This window comes from Emiliania huxleyi (assembly GCF_000372725.1).
Source record: "Emiliania huxleyi CCMP1516 unplaced genomic scaffold EMIHUscaffold_438, whole genome shotgun sequence".
Classification (NCBI taxonomy): Eukaryota; Haptophyta; order Isochrysidales; family Noelaerhabdaceae; genus Emiliania; species Emiliania huxleyi.
This window is the reverse complement of record NW_005198700.1, coordinates 20,612-38,608: the sequence shown is the minus strand read 5'-3', so window position 1 is coordinate 38,608 and position 17,997 is coordinate 20,612. Positions and strand designations below refer to the sequence as shown.

The following is a 17,997-nucleotide window of genomic DNA, read 5'->3' as shown; positions in this document are numbered from 1 at the left end:
CGGAGGCTCTGGTCGATATCGGGCCCGGGCCATATCGAGAAGCTCCTGCTGCACACGCTCAACCTTGGCTTCCATTGCTCTCAGCTCTGATGCTCGCTTGTGAGTGCGGCAAAGGTTGAAATAGTGTGCGTCGTAGTGATAATCATATGGTATTTGTTGGAACCCCTCGCAAGTGATGTTGTTTGTTCGAATCTCGTCCACAGTCAACCTCGTGTATATGTCTTGTGACACGCGCCACAGTGACATGGTGAACTTCCGTTGTTGGTGGCAGTATGCTTGATAGTCCGTGCTTGCGAACTCGCTGTCGCCGCTGTCCGGCATTCGCCCAGCTGCTTCTGCCCAAAGTCCCATGCTTTCATGCTCGTTGGCACAGCCCCACTCACGATCCACCAGGTTTGCCATACCTGGCTGGCCTTCTGAATGTAGCCCATCGCCGTCCTGCTCCTCACCACTTCCAACTTGCGCGGACCTTCGACATGAAATCCCTCCATCAGCTGGAACTTGTGCCAAATTCCAACGCTGTGGTCCCCGTTGCTGAACTTGACAAATCCCTCTCCCTCGAACCAGTGCGTCGTTCCATCCCAGTTCCATCCTCCATCATAGCAGGAGACGGACGCCGGCATGCCGTTCTCGTCATCGAGGTAGAGGCACACTCCCCTATGTCTTTCGCGGGAAGGCGCGCCTATGTAGACGGAGTCGACCCAATGCAGCTCAAGGTCTTCGTCCTTGACACCGGCCTGCTTCAGCTCTGTAATCCGCTGCTCTTTCTCCGACCGAACCTGTTGCATATCGATCGGAATTTTGCCGCCGAGCGTCGTGAGCGCGACTCGCCGCCGAGTGTAGTGAACGCAGGATGAGGGGGGCGGCTGTCTCCCGAGCAGCTCCTCCCACGCGCTCCAGAGGCGCTCCTCGTCCTCCTTCTTGGGTACGGCATGCCGCTGGACCAGCCAGGTGAGGTTGGCAAGCCGGAAGAACATTGGGCTTGTCGGAGTCCCGACAGACTCCACCCTCGACTTGCCTCTCTGCTGCTGCCTCTGTCGCACCCGCCGCTCACTGTCATCGACTGGCCGCTGCCGCTCTCGCCTCGTCTCGCGGACCTGCTTCTGCGCGCGCTCGCGCTCTGCCATCAGCAGCCTGCGCCTCCTGCGCTCCTCCTCCCACGCAGCGCGGTCGGCTTCAAACGCAGTGTTGTTCGCGTAGCGCTTGCCTGGCCCAACCTCCGCTCCCGTGATTGAGGAGCGTGCCGCAGCTTCTCCGGCAAGGGTGGGACGTTGATCGTCGATGGGCGTGCACGGGACGCCATGCAATCGCCCGAGCAAGTGCCTCTGCAAAACTTCCGCGGCGGACAGAAACGGCGAGGGAGCAGCTTTTAGTTATTGGAAGGCGCTCTCAAAGAAAGAAAGCGCGTCGCAAAACGCCGAATTTTAGCACCTTGGAAGAGCTTGCAACACTCCTTTCTGCCCGTCGGTCGGCCCCACTCTCACCTCACTGTGCCGGTGGCCCAACAGTCCACTGCCCCAGCTCCAGACGCAATGGCAACCATCACGAAGGTGCACGCGCGCGAGATCCTCGACAGCCGCGGCAATCCCACAGTGGAGGTTGAGCTGACGACGGCCGATGGCACCTTCCGCGCTGACGTCCCGAGCGGCGCTTCGACCGGCGAGAACGAGGCGATGGAGATCCGCGACGGCGGCTCGCGCTACCTGGGCAAGGGCGTGGCCACGGCCGTCGACAACGTCATCAGCACCATCGGCCCAGCCATCATGGGCATGGACGCGCAAGACGTGGCGGCGCTGGACAAGGTGATGCTGGACCTCGACGGCACGCCCAACAAGGGCAAGCTCGGCGCCAACGCCATCCTCGGCGTGTCGATGGCTGCGTGCCGGGCGGGTGCCGCCCACCGGAAGGAGCCCCTGTACGTCTTCCTTAACCGGCTCGCCGGCAGCCCGACGATGGTGATGCCGGTGCCGTGCTTCAACTGCATCAACGGAGGAGTGCACGCGGGCAACTACCTTCCATTCCAAGAGTTCTTCCTGATCCCGCTTGGAGCCAGCAGCTTCAAGGAGGCGATGCAGCTCGGCTCGGAAACGTACCACACGCTCAAGGGTCTGCTAAAGAAGAAATACGGGCTCGACTCGACCGCAGTCGGCGACGAGGGCGGCTTTGCGCCTCGCATAGACTCGCCGGAGGAGGCGCTCAAGCTGCTCGTCGAGGCCATCGACGCGGCGGGCTACACGGGCAAGATCATGATCGGCTCCGACCCGGCCTCCTCGGAGACCTACGACAAGGCCTCGGGCAAGTACAACCTTGACTTCAAGAAGCCCGAGGGCGAGCAGACGCCAGCGAGCATCAAGAGCGGGGATGAGCTGGTCTCCTACTGGGTCGAGATGGCCTCCAAGTACCCCATCGTACTGCTCGAGGACCCGGCCGATGAGAACGACTTTGAGTCGCACGCCAAACTGACTGCACGCCTTGGCGGGGCGGTCGAGATTGTGGGCGACGATCTGTACTGCACCAACCCCGCCATTGTTGAGCGCGGTATTAGCTGCAAGGCGACCAACGCGATGCTTCTCAAGGTGAATCAGATCGGCACCATCAGCGAGGCGATCGCGGCGTACAAGCTCTGCGTTGACCAGGAGTGGGGAGTTTTCGTCAGCCATCGGTCTGGCGAGACGGAGGACTCCTTCATCGCCGACCTCACGGTTGCTCTCGGCACCGGGCACCTCAAGACGGGCGCACCGTGCCGCTCCGAGCGGCTGTGCAAGTACAACCAGCTGCTCCGCATCGAGGAGGACCTCGGCTCGAACGCAATCTTCGCCGGAAAGGACTTTCGTAAGTCTGGGAGGTTCTAGGCACTCCTCGCCTGTGTCCAGTGGCAGTCCCCGGACCTAATCCGATGAGAGAGAAAGAGATCTTAACGCGAGTAGCCGGACCTGAGTGAAGAACAGTCAGAAACAAAACAGACAGCCCAAACGAGGGATGAGGTCCCCACCTGCAGGATTTTGAGCAAAAAAGAAAGCAGTCTGCCCCGCGCGCAAGCTCACCGCCAAGCATGAGCGACGCCTACTCCAAGCTCAAGGTGGCGCAGCTAAAGGCCAAGCTCAAGGAGCGCGCTCAGTCGGGTGCGGGCGAGAAGGAGGATCTCGTCCGCCGGCTGCAGCTCTGCGACGCTGGCGACAAGCACGCCTTGCCCGACGGCCGCAACCCCACCACGCTCAAGGCGGCCGAGTTCCGCAAGGCGCTCGCGTCGCATGGCCTCCCGTGCGATCTGTCGATCAACACCCGCGACGAACTGATGCAGAGCCTCATCGACGCGCTGAAGTCTGAAGGCGGAGGGACGTCGGCCGAGGCTGGCTCCTCGGCCGGCGGAGGGGGCGGCGGTGAGGATGCCGACGAGCTGGCGACGCGTCTCGCCCTCCAGGTGCTGGAGCTGGGCGAGGCCGGCAACCCCGAGGGCGTGTTGTCTCTGCTCGGCGCCGCAATCACGCGCGCAACGCCATTCGCCGCACAGCGCAAGGCGTACCTCAGCCTCGCGCGCATCATCCACCCCGACAAGCTGCCCAAGCTGGGCCAGGCGACCAAGGCGTTCCAGCACCTCGTGCGCGCCTTTGAGGTGCTCACGGCGCCAGAGGCGCCGCCGCAGGCCGCCAAGGCCGCGGCGAGGGCACACACCGCCATCTCTCGCTCCAACGACGGCTGCTTCAAGACGCATCTCTTCTGCCCGCGGTGCAAATCGCAGTGGGGAAGCGCCGACTCGGGCGTCATGGACTTCGGCGCGCCGCCAGCCTCTCTCCGCCCTCCTGCTGCCTTCGGATCAGCGGCCCTCCCACTGCCAAGGCTGCTCTCGCCCTCACACCGCCGCTTCCGCCCCCCCCCTCCTGCCGCGCCCAACAGACTACAACTTCATGATGCAGGGCCTCAAAGTGTACTGCTGCGCCCTCTGCCTCTGCGACTTTGGCTGCATGACCGCCGAGCACCGCTGCCCGCTCTGCCGCAAGCCGTTCGAGTACCACCCCCGCGACTACCACCGGCAGGTCACCTGCGGCAACGCGCGCTGCTCCGGCACCTTTGGCTTCTGGCTCTACCACGTGCCGGCCCGGGTGCGTCCCTCCGCCGCCTCCGCCTCCGCCTCCGCCTCCCCACGCCGCGGCCCTCTCTCGGTCAGGTGGAGGACGACCTGCGGCAGGAGGCGAGGAAGGAGCAGGAGCGGCAGGCCAAGCAGCGCGAGGCGGCGGCGGCGCGTGTCGCGCGCGCGGCGCGCAAGGGCACGGGCGGCGCGTCCGAGGCGGAGAGGCGCGCGCAGGGGGAGAAGCTCTTCGTCGCCGGACTGCTCGACGCGTGCCCGCGCTGCGGCTTCGAGCCTCCGCCGGGCGTGAGCAGGGAGGAGCTCGCCGAGCACTTGGGGTGCTGCACCGACAAGAAGGCGCACGCCGCACACGCGGCGGCGGTCGCGGCGGCGGGCGAGAGGAGGGCGAAGAAGGCGGAGGCGAGGGATGCACAGGCTGAGGCTCAGAACCTGGCGGTGTGGCAGTTTCTGGGTGGCGACGACTCGCAGGCGTGGCTGCTCACCGACACGCAGGTCAAGAAGCAGTGCGAGGAGCGGGGACTGGCGACCGACGGGACGAAGGAGGAGATGCTCGCGAGGATGGCGTCGCACGCCTCGGGGCGGAAGATGCTGACGGCCGGGCGCGCGGCCGCAGGCGGCGGCGGCGGCGGCGGCGGCGGCGGCAAGATTTCCGCGGCGGCACTGCCCTCGAACCTGCACTCGATGTCGCTGCCGCAGCTGCGGGCGGTGTGCGCGGCCAACGGCCTCACCCCGCGCGGCGACTCGACATCGGACCTTATCCATCAGCTCGAGGCATCGGCCTACGCCGGCGAAGAGGCGGTCCTCCTGCTCGAGGAGCCGGCGGGGCGGGGCGGCGGCGCCGGCCGGAGCGCGCGGGGGGCGGCGGCCAAGCCCAAGCGCAAGACGCCTTGCGACGACGGCGACGACGGCGACGAGTCGGATGGCTGGCAGCCCGAGGAGTCGTCGTCACGCCGCAAGCGCGCCGCCGCCGGAAAGAGCTACAAAGAGGAGAGCGACGACGACGACGAGTGAGCAGAGAGCGAGGCGGACGCGCGGCTGCGGACTGACGGTCTCAGGGCGGAGCCGTTGCGAACTACGCTCTATGGACCTAGTTCATCTGCCCGGCGTGTGGCGAGTGGGCCTGCGAGTCCGTGGCATAATCTTGGTGACCGACCTGCACAGACATATGCATAGAGGTTAGTACAGCAGAGTACCAGTAAAAGTACGAACGACGTAAACATATGCGCAACACACTACACAGGCGCACAACTCTCAACTCCTCGGAATGTCGCGCCCAGCCCGCTTCATGACCCCAAGAGATTTTGAGGATGAGGTAGTGATGCGATGGCTAGTTCCATTTCACTCTGTCTCTGACACGCTAATCTTGTTCTTAGCGTCTCCAACGGAGCTCCGTGTTGCTTCCAGCGCCCTCCCCCGCGCTCCCTGCGGCCATGGCCGATGCTCCTAGGAAGAGAGGTCATCTGGCTACCGCGAGGCGCGAGAGCGACCCAAGTCCCAACTCGTCGACATCGTCCGATGATGGTGCCGCAAAGTCAGCCTTCCGAGGCTATGAATCGTGGGGTCGAGCCGGCAGTAGCCGTGATATGTGGTTCCACCACCCCTTGTAGGCTTTGCCTCTGACCGCGCGCCGTTTTCCCAGGCTGCCTACCGTCGAGTAATGGGATAGAAAGGAAGGCTCGGCGAGCGTTAGAAGCGTGCTCGACCTTGTCGTGGCAGCCTGCACGGCAGCGCTGGCAGGCGCGATGAGCATAGTGCCACTTGACCGGAGACGGGTCGCAGGCGTCGTACCGAGCGCGTCGAGACCGAAGACCGTGTCCTGATGAGATCTGCACGGGTGAGTCACGTCGGCGTCAAAGGAGCGACGTGCGACCTGTCAGAGCTTGATCTCCGATCTCAGCGGCGTCGAGTCGTCCCCGGCGGCGACACTATTGTCCCTCCCCAGGACGCGCAGAGGCAGCTGCGATCCAGCCGAGTGGACGGTGGCACACACCGCGCCACCTGCTCGGAGCGGCCTGCTGAGCAGTGAGCTGACAGCTGTGTGCCGCCGTCTACTCGGCGGGGTCGCAGCTGCCTCTGGAAGGCACCGCGAGGGACATATTAGTGCGCAAATGGTCAAAATCAAGGTTTTGTAACGCGAGCTGTGCCACAGTGAAATGGAACTAGCCGATAGGGACATACGAAGCGAGGCGCGGGGGGTCCGCGCGTCCGGGGGGTGCGCGGGGAGCCGCGGCGTCGGGGCGGGGGGCGCGGCGCCATGTCGCGCGCGCGCGAGTGGCCGCCGGCCCGCGGCCCGGTCCCCCCCGGCGCCTGTTTTTTTTCTTTTTCGACATGCCCGGTGGCTAGGTGAACAGTATGCTTGAAATGTACACAACTGAGGCTTCAAACGACTCTCTCGCTCCGGCGAGTCCTCTATACGTGTATTTCGCGCGCGGGGAGAGCGATCGCTCCTGGCGCTGCGGTTTGGGCGGGCCCGCACGTGCGCTGCGGTAAGCCGAAGCCTACCCGCCGCGCGCCTGCCTGCTCTGTGGCGCGTCGGCCGCCCAGAAGAGCTCCTCTGCGTCGAGCTCGCGCGGCGAGTTGAGCCCCTTCATGAAGACCTTGGAGCCGCGCGCGAGGTTGATGGTGCGCTGCCGCCGCTCCGGCAGCTCCGAGACGGGCACCTCGACGAACCCGCGCTCGGTGAACCACTGCATGGTTCGCGTCGAGAGCGCAAAGAGGCGCGAGACGCCCGCCGAGATGGCGGTCCGCTCGAGGAAGGAGAGCATCGAGTCGCCGCGGCCCTCCTTGCGGTAGCGCGGCGAGACGACGAGGCAGCCTGCGCCGCAAAAGCAGTGTGGCCGACCGAGGCGTGGGGCGGGCCCGTTGGGCAGGGGCTCGGTTGGGGTTCGGGCTGGAGTTTTGGGCTTGTGTTGGGGTAGGGGCTGGGGCATGGCACACTGTGTGGGGTTGGGGGTTGGGGTTGGGGGGGGATGGCTGGCGTGTGGGGAGCGCGTGCCAAGCTCCGCGCAGTCGAGTGCGTAGCGCTTCAGCATCGCACAGGCGAGGATGTTGGCGTCGCGCGTGAGGACGTAGTAGAAGCCCTGCGCCGGGGGCGGCCGCACAGTGGGGCCGGCACAAGAGAGGGGGTGCGTTCTCCGAGACCCTGCGCATGACTGCCCTCTGCTCCTCGGAGTCTTGCTGCCGTCAACGCTGCAGAGTCTCTCTACGGCGTGAGCTCTGGGCCTCCGAGTTCCATGCCCGAGTAGGACTTGGATGCCTGCCTCTCGCAGACGCGCAAGACCCCACTGTCTGGGTAGTCCCCTGGGGCGGGAAGCGCGGGCGGCCTGGCGCCTGGTGCACGTCCCTCGTGAGCTCGTGCAGCGGCCGCGGGATGAGCACGCCCTGCTCCTCGAGCGGCGCCGTCAGCTCGGCGATGCCCGGCACGTCGGCCGCGGTGGCGATGCGGATGCCTGCAGCGTGCGGGCGGCGGTGCGGGCGGGCGGTGGTGGTGGGGTTGGGCGGTGGTCGGGTTGGGAGGCGGGGCGGAGAGGAGGAGGGGGTCGGGGAAGGCGGCGGCGGCGGCCCGCCGTCGTAGACGTCGTACGCGATGAGCGTCCCCGCGCCGTCGAGCGTGTACAGCTCCTGCAGCAGCGCGCCCGGGGCGGGGGGCACCAGGTGCGCGCCTGAGCAGGGGGAGAGATGGGGAGAGATGGGGAGAGATGGGGAGAGATGGGGGGGGACTGGTGCGCACCTGGGCGTGGGGCCGCCGCGAGGCTCGAGTCAGGGCGCGCGGCAGGGCGGAGGAGGCTCGCCGGGAGGGCGGGGGCTCGCGCGGCGGCGGCGGCGGCGGCGGGCAGGGGCGGCGCACGGTTGACGCCCGACGAGAGCGCCTCGACGCACCGCTTGCACAGGCCGCCGACCACAAACTCTGCCGACTCGTACCGCGAGCGGGCGGCGGGGTCGGCCGCCTCGGGCAAGCGGGCCGCGGCGACCTCCGAGCGCGCGTCCCAGTGGCGCACCAGCTCCCTCGCCTCGGCGAGCCGCATCGACTGGACGAGCGGGCGCTGGTCGACGGGGACGGCCGACGCGCCCGCGCCGCCGAGCTGGCTGTGCATCACCAGCCGCGCGCCGGTGAGGTAGATGAGCTTCGACGCCTTGAGCGCGCCGGCGGCGCGCGCCGCGACCTCGACCGCCGGAACCTGAGGGCGCACGGCCGGGCCAGCCGGCTGAGCGCGTCACCCGCCCACCCCGGCCCGCACCTCCCGCCTGGGCGGGGCTGGGTGCAGGTCTCACGTCGTCGACCTCTCCCGACGCAGAGTAGCCGAGCGAGAGATGGGGAGATGTGCGGAGATGTGCGGAGAGACATGCCTCACGTTGTAGACCTCTCCCGACGCAGAGTAGCCGAGCGAGGTGAGCAGCACGACGGCGCCACCGTCGAGGTAGGCGTGGATCTTGTCGGCGTCGACGCGCCGCACCTCGCCCGTGCTCTTGAAGTCCACCCCGCTCAGCACGCCCACCGGCTGGGCCGAGTAGAGGGCGTTCGACGTCACCACGTCCACTCCAGCGCCGAGGCGCGGCGCGCTGCTCGCGCCTCGCTCGCTCCCGCCCGGAGGCGCGTGGCGGCCGCGCGCGAGGGCGGCCTCGACGCGCGCGCGCACCTCGCCCGACACCTGCTGCACCGCGCGCAGCGTGTTTGCGTCCGAGACGCGACGCCCGCCCACGATCTGCGGCTCGGCGCCCGCGGCACGGACGGCGTCGTCGACCTGGCCGTGCATCCCGACGACGAGGACGACGCGCACGCCGAGGAGCGAGAGGATGGAGAGGTCCACCATCGTCTCCTCGAAGAGCGACGAGTGCTCCAGCACCAGCGAGGAGATGTGCAGCACGATCGTCCGGCCCTGGTGCATCTTGATGTACGGCGCGCACGAGCGGAAGAGCTCGACGAAGCGGTCGCCGCCGCCGGCCTGCGTGGCGGGCAGCGTGAAGACCGACGGGTCCTGCTCGACCACCGATACCAGCTGCGGGTCGAGCGGCTTGAGCAGCTCACCCACCGGCGCGAGCGAGCCGAGGTCCGCCAGCCCCTCCTCGTCGCCGCCCGCAGAAGCGCTGGCCGCGGCGGCGAAGCGGACGCGCGGCGCGCGCGGCGCCTTGCGCAGGCGGCCGCCGCCAAGGTGCAGCGGGCGCGATAAGCGGAGAGCGGCCGTGTGCAGGAGCGGGAGGAGGAGGAGGAGGAGAGACAGCAGAGCCGACATCGATCGGCAACGGGCCTTTTGGTTTCTTCTTCCTCGGCGAGAGGGACGAAAGATGAGCCATAGAGGTCACACCGGCGTGCGAGTCGCAGAGGAGGAGCGCGGTGGTGGGGAGCATCGCCGTGAGATGTAGAATGAGAAGGCACGAAGGCACAGAGATCAAACAGGACAACAACTGAGAACGCGACATCGGCAACGGCCAACGGGTGGGACAACTACAGTGAGGAGCAGGAGGAGGAGGATCGGCAAGCAACGGCTCGTCTGTTGGCGGCTAACTTTCTTCTTCCTCGCACTAAAATTCTTCTTCCTCGGCGAAACGAAAGATTAGACTGCGGCAAGACGGCGCGCGGACTTGCCGTAGTATGCGCTACAAATAAATAAATAAAACGGACACCTCTACTAGGAGATGGGTAAAAAGGAACAGGTCCCCGCCCTGCGGTCTTTGTGCAGGGTTCTTTGTGGGTGTCAGTGGTCGGCGACTAGCCGGGGTCGTCCTCCCGATGGGGGACTAGCACTAGCCGTCGGCTTCCACATGCGACATGGTCCCTCGGGTCCCTGCTGCTCCTAATCTCGTCGTACATCCTCCTGCTGATCTCCGCAACATCCTGCTCCCTCCCTCGTCTCGCCCTGCGCGTCTGCTCCGCCTCACCGTCGTCTGCTCTGCGTCGTCTGGTGACGGGTCCTCCATAGTCGGTTTTGAGCGTTGAGGTCGCCGCGCCCTCCTCTTGTTGTATGCTTTGTACATCGCGTCGATTCCTTTATCCTTTTCACGCGTGAGCACCACCCTGAAGCCCGCCCAGCAGCTGAACCGCTCTCCCTAAGTCGAAGGAGCATCATCAGTCTCACCCTATACTACAACTGTATGCCTGTTTTGTTTTTTAACCGGCTCGCGATCGAGCTACGAGCCATCTGCCTCAAATCCAATTGCTACGGCTCTATCGTCTATCGACGCGAACAACACAAAACTCTCTCTCTCTCGACGCGGCTCATCGCACTCATGCGGCTCATCGCACCGCCGCCCCATCGCCCGCCCGCGGTGTCCGCGCGACGTCGAGCGTCATAAAGGCGCCGCCCTCCGCCCGGCGCAGGCGCGCCGCCAGGGCCTCCCCCAAGCCGGTCCAGGGCGTGAGCACGCCTCCCGCCGCAGAGGGGTGCGCGTCCAGACTCAGGCAGAGCCCCACCTCGGCCAACATCTTAGCCGTCGCGCCGTAGCCCGGGTCGCCCTTGCCCACGACGGTCGCAACCGCCTGCGCGCCGCTCGCCGCCGTCGCCGTCACCTCCACCGCGAATGCGCCCTCCTCGAGGAGCCAAGAGGGAGGGCCCTCGCCCGAGCGCGGCGAGAGGTTGATCGGCTCGCCGCGGAAGTAGCCGAGGCCGCGCGACGCGTACACCCAGCCGAGGCGCAGCCAGAGCCCGACCGACGAGCACTCGGAGTAGGAGACCTGCTGCGCGAGGCCGCGCAGCGCCAGCGAGCGACGCACGACGCGCGCGTTGATCGGCCTGGTCGAGGCGCGGGGGCGTAGCGCGGGGAGCGTCAGACACCCCACACACCACGGCGGTCAAACGGCGGGGCGTCTCGCACGCCCCATGAAGAAGGGCTGCCGCCGCGAGAGGCCCCAGCCAAAGCCCGCCGGCATGCCGTCGGCGGTGCCGACGGCGCTGTCCGCGCCGGTCGTGCCCGGGGCGAGCAGGTAGGGGTCCGCCTCCATCGCGGCCGTGACGCGGCCCTCGTTGCGCGCGCGGCTCATCGCGCGGCCGCTGTTGAGCGTGCCCCCGGAGAAGCTCCCCGTGTACTCGGTGTACACCGCGCGCGCCTGGATCGGACCCCCCTCCCCTGGGAGCGCGTCGATGGCGAGCATGCAGCCGAGGTCGCTCGGGATGGAGTCGACGCCGCCGCCGAGCACAATCTTGGCGCCGCTGCGCTCGGCGACCTGGTGGAACTTGGCCGCCATTTCCGCCTGCCAAAAGCCCTCGCCGGCCAAGTCGGAGTAGTGAACACCTCTCCTCGCGCACTCACCCAGTAACTCCTCCGCGTGGTGCTGCGAGAAGGGACCGGCGCAGTTGATGACGGCGCGAGTGCTGGACACCAGGTCGGCGGTGGCGGCGGCGTCCGTGAGCTCGGCGGCGATGGAGCTGACGCCCGCGCCGAGCTTGGTGGCCAGCGCGGCCAGCTTGGCGGGCGAGCGGCCGGCGATGGCCCACTTCTGCCCCTGCAGGTCTTGCACGGAGTGGAGGTAGGCCGCGACGAGCTGACCGGTGAAGCCGGTGGCGCCGTACAGCACGATGTCGTACTTTGGCTGCAGCGATGTTCGAGCAGCGACATCGAGCATCGCCGACTGGTTGCCAGGCGCGCGCGACTTTTTCTCGATTTTTCCGGGGGTATGGTTTTCGCGTCGCAAACGGTGGGGCTTTGGGGGTATCGTCCTGACCGCCCAGGCCGGCAGCCGGGAGGCTGGGTCTGTCAGCAGGCGGGGGGGTATGGTCTCGAGGTGGGTTGCGCGATGCTACCATACCATACCCCGCAAAAAGCCCCGCCCTTCCTGCCGGTACGCACAAGACATGACAACAAAGAGTTGTTTGGTATTGCTAAAAATCTCTCTCTCAAGACATGCTGCCCACGTAGTTGAATCCGGCACGCGGCGAAGCAGCGCGCCCGTCGGGCCGCACCACACTTCAGTAGTCGACCTGATTTTCATGCATTGGTGGGCTCGTTCGGGTTCATGCACTGGAAGGCGTACACGGAGTCTGCATTGAAGGTGGTGCTTTCCAGCACCGGCACATCGAGCAGGGTGGTGCAGAGTTCGCCGCGCACACCGCACGGATAGCCCGACTCGTTCTGGTTGTTCTGGTTCCCGAAGCTGCCGCCACCGCAGTTGGCGCTGCCAGGGCACCAGCCCGCACATCCCTCATTTCGCGTGGTCGTGCCCGGGCACCTGCAGATGGGTGTCTGGTAGCAAATCGGGTCCACCGGGAACTTGGCCCCGTAGCCGGGGTCGTAGTTCTGCATCAGGCGGCCGATGGGCTTGGAGGGGAGGGGCGGGCGACCCCCGGTGCACGTGAGCGCATCAACGACATCCTGGAGACGACGCAAGTGTGTGGGTAAGCGGGGTGGGGATGCTGCAGCAGGCCAGTGACCAGGAGCTGGGGGCGGGACGGCGACGCACCTGCGGCAGCCCTTCATAGAAGAGCAAAGTGCCGTCCGCCTGGGTGCCAAACTTTGGCTCGATGAAGCTTGCGTCAAAGAGACGGGTGATACAATCGCGAAAAGCGGGGTTGCGAAAGAGCGCCAGAAAGAGGTCGTTGACGCCGATCGGGCGGAATGTGTCCGCGGCACTCATCACGCACCGCCCCACCGTCGAGATGTCAAAGACCGGGACGCCAAAGTCCATCCGCACCTTGTTTGAGTGCGCGGGCATCTCGGTCGACTCCATCACGATCGCCTACGAGAAAGCGCTGCTGTCATCATCTTGTGCGGCCGAGCTGGCAGCAGCTGCAACTGGCACAGAGGCGCGCCTTGAGGGTGAAGCCGTCCCTCGTGATGTTGGCGATGGTGTCGTTCACCAGGCTGTAATAGTTGGAGAGGGTGAGGTTGACGTTGTGGAACCCTCCGCCCTGGTCTACCGGGATGTAGCCCTCCATGTCGTTCCAGCCAATGACGACGGTCCGATTCGCCAGGTAGAGGAGGGAGTTGAGCTCGTCAGGCTTCGAGCTGTCATACAGCCGGTAGAGCTGCCTGAGGATGCTCAGAGCCGCATCGCCCTGGCCGGGCAGCGCCTTGATGCCGAAGTACTGTTCGATGAGCAGCCGCGCGTGCTCGAGGTCCGTGGCGGTCGGAATCGGCACGTTCGAGCGGATCCCGACGTCCTGGATGATTGCGTCGAGTTGTGTTGTATCGAGGGCGGGATAGTACGAGGTGATGATCAGGATTCTCTCGTCAGGCTGGAGGAGCAGTTTGTCATGGTCCTCTCCGGTGGCGCGGAAAACTCCCGTGAAGACCGGAAGCAGGGCCGGTGAGCCCAGCAACATCGGCTTGAGCTTTGCCGTTGAACTTGGATCCTGCTGGATCGAGGCGGTCACGTTCAGCACCATCGGCTGCAGCTCGGCGCAGAACCCCACGTTGCACGTGATGGCCTTGATGTCGTCCTCTTCGAGGAAGTGTTTGACGGCCTTTTCGAGCGGCGAGATCAAGTCTGCGTCATTCCACGCATTGGTGGGAGTCTCTGAAACGTGAAAGGTGAACTGCCCGTCCTTATCGCCGATGACGGCGTAGGCGGCGCCAAACTCGTCGCACGTCGCGCCCCCGTCGCAAGGTGTGCCACCGTCGTGTCGCAGCGGAAGCTCGCACGTGTACTCGGGGTCATCCACGAGGCTCTCGCTGACGCGGCACCATGTCCGGAGGTCGTTCACGTCGCCAGGCTGCGCGGGGACGCCGGACACGGTTCGGGAGGCATTAGCGAGGGTATGTGTTCAGAGGGGAGCGGACTCTTGAGGTCCACGGAGGGGCGCAGCGGCGAAGGGGGCTGAAGCAACCTGCGTGGGGTAGTAGTAGCCATCCAGGTTCAGAATACCCAGCGTGCGCAGCGGCGGCGTTGCCGGCGGGGGGAGCTCGGCCAGCGAGGCAAAGCTGAGCTGGCGACGCGGGTCGGAGGAGCCGTCGGCGCCGAGCGCGCAGAGGGACAGCATATGTGCAGCGAGAGGATGCAGGGTCCGCGTTCGGAGCGCCCGCCGCCGTTTTATTTGGGCACGTATGGTGTCGCCTTCGATCGCCGTTGGGACTGCCGCTAGATTCCGCGCCATAACAACTGTCTATGCGCGCGCTCCGCCCCCGGCCGCTGCCGCCGCGAATGCGCGCGGCGGCCGTCGACAAGTCGGGAACGGCTCTACCCGCAACTTTATCGCTAACACGCGCGCACCGCCGAGCCTGCGGCGGGCGCGCTGCAGCCGCACGTCTACCTTCGTCATAGTGCCACGACGTGCGGCCTAGAATTAGCACACGTGCCTCTGTTCGCAAACACTCACACATTGAATTGTCACCGCCAGTGAGTGCGAGATAGGGATAGCCGCTGGCGGCTAGCCCGTGAGGAGGGCGACCATAGACACCTCACTGACCCCACACACGGTCTCGTCCGTGCCTCGCCGGCCGGCGAGATTGCTAGAGGTAGAGCAAGCCTGCTCTAGCCTCGCACGTCACTTCCTGTCGTCTGTTGTTTGTTGTGCCCTTGTTTGTTCCCTTGGCACCTTGGAGTGCTGGGGGGGCGACAGGAGGGGCGTGGCCCTGGAGTGATGTGTACGCCTACTCAGGGTGTGTGGCAGCCCGCTGGCTGTGTGTCTTGTGAGCTTGTTTGTGTCTGTGTGTCGCTCGTGCGTGTCGTCATCATCTGTCTTGCGTCCACCCATACCGCGTTGGTGTCCAGTCCGAGCCTGACTGTTCTTCACCTTCCTACCTACCTACCTACCGCCGTGTGTGCGCGTGCGCTTGTTGGATTAATGCGGCTGGTGTCGCCTTCGATCGCCGCGTATCCTAGTGAGCCGGAAGTCTGGTGGCACTTTCACGCTCAATCGCCAGCGACCCCCACCTCCCTCGAGTTGGCAGCTTGAATCTGATTTCGCTGGATTGACCCAAGTGTTGCGATTTGTTTTAGGTATGTTGTTTGCGCCATAAAAAGAGTAGGAGCTTGGGGTCACCGCGCCGCGACGAGGTCCGACGCTCGCCCGCAGCCGCCCGACTCTGTCTTCGCCCCGACCGCCCCGCCGGGCCGCCGCGAGAGTCGAGTGCAGTCATCTCGAACACGGAAACATGCGCCAGCCCACCTCCACGTCTCGCAGAACTGCACTCGCATCCGCGCTCTGTGGGGCGCTTCTGTCCGCGCCGCAAGCCGCCATCACTGGGCCCGTGTCCGCCGCCGAGCAGCTTCCTGCCGCCAGCCTTGCGGCGGAGCTTCTCGCGCTCATCCCGAGCATGGAGTTCGGCGCTCCGGCCACCAACGCGACCGTGCCGCCGGCGCTTGCCAGAAAGATCGAGGCGCGTGCCGCGGCCGTCGAGCGGCAGGCCGCCCGCGACAACGCAAAGGACCCGCGGCTCTCGGACTCGTGGAGGCTGGTATACTCCAATGGACGCGAGATCACGAACCTTGCGACTGGTTTGCCACTGGGCTTTGTGCTCGGGAAGACCTATCAGCCAGTTGACGTGCAGACCGGAAGGTTCGAGAACCAAGGCCTCGTCGAGCACAGGCTCGGGCTGGCGCGCGCCTCAACACTCGTTATCGGCGACGTGCGGCTCGCGCCGCCCGGCACGCTCAACGCGGCGGGAACGCGCAACGAGCGCGGCAACCGGGTCGATGTCGACTTTCGACGCCTTACCTTTGGGCTCGACGCCGTCCTCGGGAAGCCGCTCGAGACGCCTTTGCGCAAGGTGGTCGTCACCCGACAGAACCCGGACGCAGCGCAGCCGGCCAACGACGTGACCTACCTGGACGCCACCTGCCGCATCACTCGCGGCGGTGACGATGCGCTCTTCATCTTTGTCCGCGAGCGCGGCAACAGGCCGATGCTCAGCCTCGAGGAGCGCGAGGCGCTCTTTGCCGAGGGCGGCGCAGCCATCACGACGGGCAGTGGCGACGCGGATCTGCAAAAGGGCGCGCCGCCCGAGCTCAAGGCGCTCCTGAGGGAGGAGCGGCGCGACCGCGTCGAGCCGATTGCGTCGAGTCGTGTTTTGAGGTAGAGAGGAGACTAGGTCCAGCGCCCTGGGTGGCGCAGGTTGTGACATTTGGCGATTCCGCGACTTACTGGGCCCCTGAGCCGCTACCCGTGTGCGATTTTTTGTGGCCCGGACATGATACTGATAGTAAACGGGTAGAACCAGCCAAACACAGGCTACAGCCCCACACACGCGCCCGCCATAGCTCCTGGAGAGCATGCGCGAGTGACGCGCTGCAAGCCGCGAGAGTGGCATCAGAGGCAGGAACGACGTGCTCTTGCTGCACCTCGCAGCTGCACCAAGTGTGCTCGCAGTGTATGCCACGGCCACTGCCTGCGGCATTGCTCTCGTGCAGCTAGGCGACGCAGGTCCATCAGCAGGGCTCATCCAATGCGAGCGCACATTGTGCGTAGCCGCAGGCAGGTGGCAGTGCACGGCCGTACACCGGCTGTGGCGGCTCGAATGCCCCCGGCAGTGCTGCTAGTCATCAACTTGCGTATTAGGGCCGCAGCAGACTGCTGCTGTGGCAGCAGCAGCAGCCTGCTGCTGCCTGATTCAGTCAAGCCAGCGGTGCAGCGAGGCGTGCAGAATTCGCGCGGTTTGGTACCTCCTGAGGCTGAGCGCGTTCAGACTCGGTGACCGGAGTTGGATGGTCCGATGGAGCTCGGCGAGCTCCATCGGACCATCCATGGCCGGACGGCGGAGCGTGAGGTGGCGAGCGGAGAGATGTACCGCAAGACCAAAAAAACACGGATCTGACTGAAAACGGACACAGAACTGATTTTGGCCCATGCGCGTGCTCTTCCTCTTGCTCGCCGCGCGCTCGGGAGCCGGAGTGGCGGGGTCGGAGCTGCTGCAACGGCGCGCGTGGCCGCGAGGGGTGGCGCTGGGGCTCTCCAGAGAACGAGGCCACGGCGCGGCGCTCGCGGCGGCGCACGGGGCAGCTTTGAGCAGTGCAGCGCCTCAACAGCAGCTTCAAGCAGGGCAGCGCAACGCCAGCTACCTCTCCAGAGCTGCGCGGCGGCTGGCGGGCCTGTGGGAAAGTGCCGGGCCGCGTGCTCGGAACGCGCACTCGGCTCGCTTGCCGGTGGCCGAGTCAGTCTGGATGGCGAGAAGCGCCAAGGCCTTCCCTGCATTCTGGGCGCTACCCAGCAGTGCGCAGTACTCTCGCTGCACCGACGGGCGGCCTCGATGCGGATTGCCGCGAGTGGCGTGGTGGCCTCCAGTGGTGCGGTCGTTGGTCAACACCGCGGCGCGCGCGCGCCGCGGGTGCTGCACAACAAGCGGAGTGCATGGGCGGGCGCTCTATCGCTCTCCGGCGCCCAACTTTGACTATCGATTACCGCCGGTTATTATAACCGGTGGGAGATCGTTCCTGCAGACGGAGGGATTCAACGCGGCGATAACTGCCCGAGACGTCCCTAACCTTTATTTATTTCTGCCCTGCTTCAGGAACCGGGGGCCGTCTTCCTCAACCAACCAAACCTCATTACCGACTGCCGGTCGTTGGGGACACGTGACTCCTGCAAAGGGCAGTGTCTCCACCCGGGAGTCGGACATTCCAAACCCCCCCCTGCCTCCTCTCTCTCCCCCCCCCATCCCAGCCCTCTTTCTCTCTCCTCCTCTTTCTCTCTCTCCTTCTCCCTCATTCCCCCCCCCTCCCCCCTCCCCATCTCTGCCGCCCCCGTGCCAACCCCCGCCGCCGCCTCGCCTGCCTCCACCTCCTCCGCCACCCCATCTCCCGCTCCCCCCCCCGCCGCCGTTACCCCCCCCACCCCCTCCTTCGCCGTTACCGCCGCTACCTCATCCGTGGCCGCCGACACCAACCCCCCCGCCTCCTCCGCCGCCTCCCTCTCCACAGCCGTCGCCGCCACCTTCACCATCACCCTCGCCCCCCTCTCCTCCACCTCCTCCGTTGTCGCCGCCTCTGCAACCCCCTCCCTGGCCACCTCCACCAAGACCGCCCGCCCATCGACCCTCCCCCC

At 66.1% G+C, this 17,997-nt stretch overlaps 5 protein-coding genes across 5 annotated transcripts; 3 read left to right on the top strand and 2 right to left on the bottom strand.

Annotated features, from left to right (window-relative positions):
- Positions 1-1,463: 1,463 nt before the first annotated feature.
- On the top strand, positions 1,464-2,956 carry EMIHUDRAFT_445376 (hypothetical protein). The gene has a single exon (XM_005768967.1). It carries the CDS (start codon positions 1,533-1,535, stop codon positions 2,850-2,852), a length of 1,320 nt encoding a protein of 439 aa, XP_005769024.1. The 5' UTR covers positions 1,464-1,532; the 3' UTR covers positions 2,853-2,956.
- Positions 2,957-3,052: 96 nt separating this feature from the next.
- EMIHUDRAFT_244917 (hypothetical protein) lies at positions 3,053-5,098 on the top strand (the record flags this gene model as incomplete). The annotated part of the gene is made up of 5 exons (XM_005768966.1): positions 3,053-3,760; positions 3,915-4,100; positions 4,361-4,579; positions 4,784-4,885; positions 5,003-5,098. 5 exons carry the CDS (start codon positions 3,053-3,055, stop codon positions 5,096-5,098), a joined length of 1,311 nt encoding a protein of 436 aa, XP_005769023.1.
- Positions 5,099-6,432: 1,334 nt separating this feature from the next.
- EMIHUDRAFT_470402 (hypothetical protein) lies at positions 6,433-9,318 on the bottom strand (the record flags this gene model as incomplete). The annotated part of the gene is made up of 5 exons (XM_005768965.1): positions 6,433-6,902; positions 7,125-7,167; positions 7,373-7,749; positions 7,935-8,265; positions 8,440-9,318. 5 exons carry the CDS (start codon positions 9,316-9,318, stop codon positions 6,586-6,588), a joined length of 1,947 nt encoding a protein of 648 aa, XP_005769022.1. The 3' UTR covers positions 6,433-6,585.
- A 917-nt stretch (positions 9,319-10,235) lies between these two features.
- Positions 10,236-11,672, bottom strand: EMIHUDRAFT_445374 (hypothetical protein). Its single transcript, XM_005768964.1, has 2 exons — positions 10,900-11,672; positions 10,236-10,815 (listed from the first exon to the last, which is right to left on the bottom strand). Exons 1-2 carry the CDS (start codon positions 11,643-11,645, stop codon positions 10,320-10,322), a joined length of 1,242 nt encoding a protein of 413 aa, XP_005769021.1. The 5' UTR covers positions 11,646-11,672; the 3' UTR covers positions 10,236-10,319.
- Positions 11,673-15,283: 3,611 nt separating this feature from the next.
- EMIHUDRAFT_45985 (hypothetical protein) lies at positions 15,284-15,835 on the top strand (the record flags this gene model as incomplete). Its single annotated transcript, XM_005768963.1, has 1 exon — positions 15,284-15,835. A coding segment is annotated over one exon (552 nt), but the record flags the coding sequence as incomplete, so codon positions are not given.
- Positions 15,836-17,997: the final 2,162 nt, after the last annotated feature.

Excerpts from the sequence above, each read along its gene's own strand:
- EMIHUDRAFT_445376 (XM_005768967.1), top strand. The coding sequence starts at position 1,533 with ATGGCAACCATCACGAAGGTGCACGCGCGCGAGATCCTCGACAGCCGC.
- EMIHUDRAFT_445374 (XM_005768964.1), bottom strand. The coding sequence starts at position 11,645 with ATGCTCGATGTCGCTGCTCGAACATCGCTGCAGCCAAAGTACGACATC. Across the intron at positions 10,816-10,899 it reads CGGCAGCCCTTCTTCATGGG|GCCGATCAACGCGCGCGTCG; the intron begins GCGTGCGAGACG and ends CGCCTCGACCAG.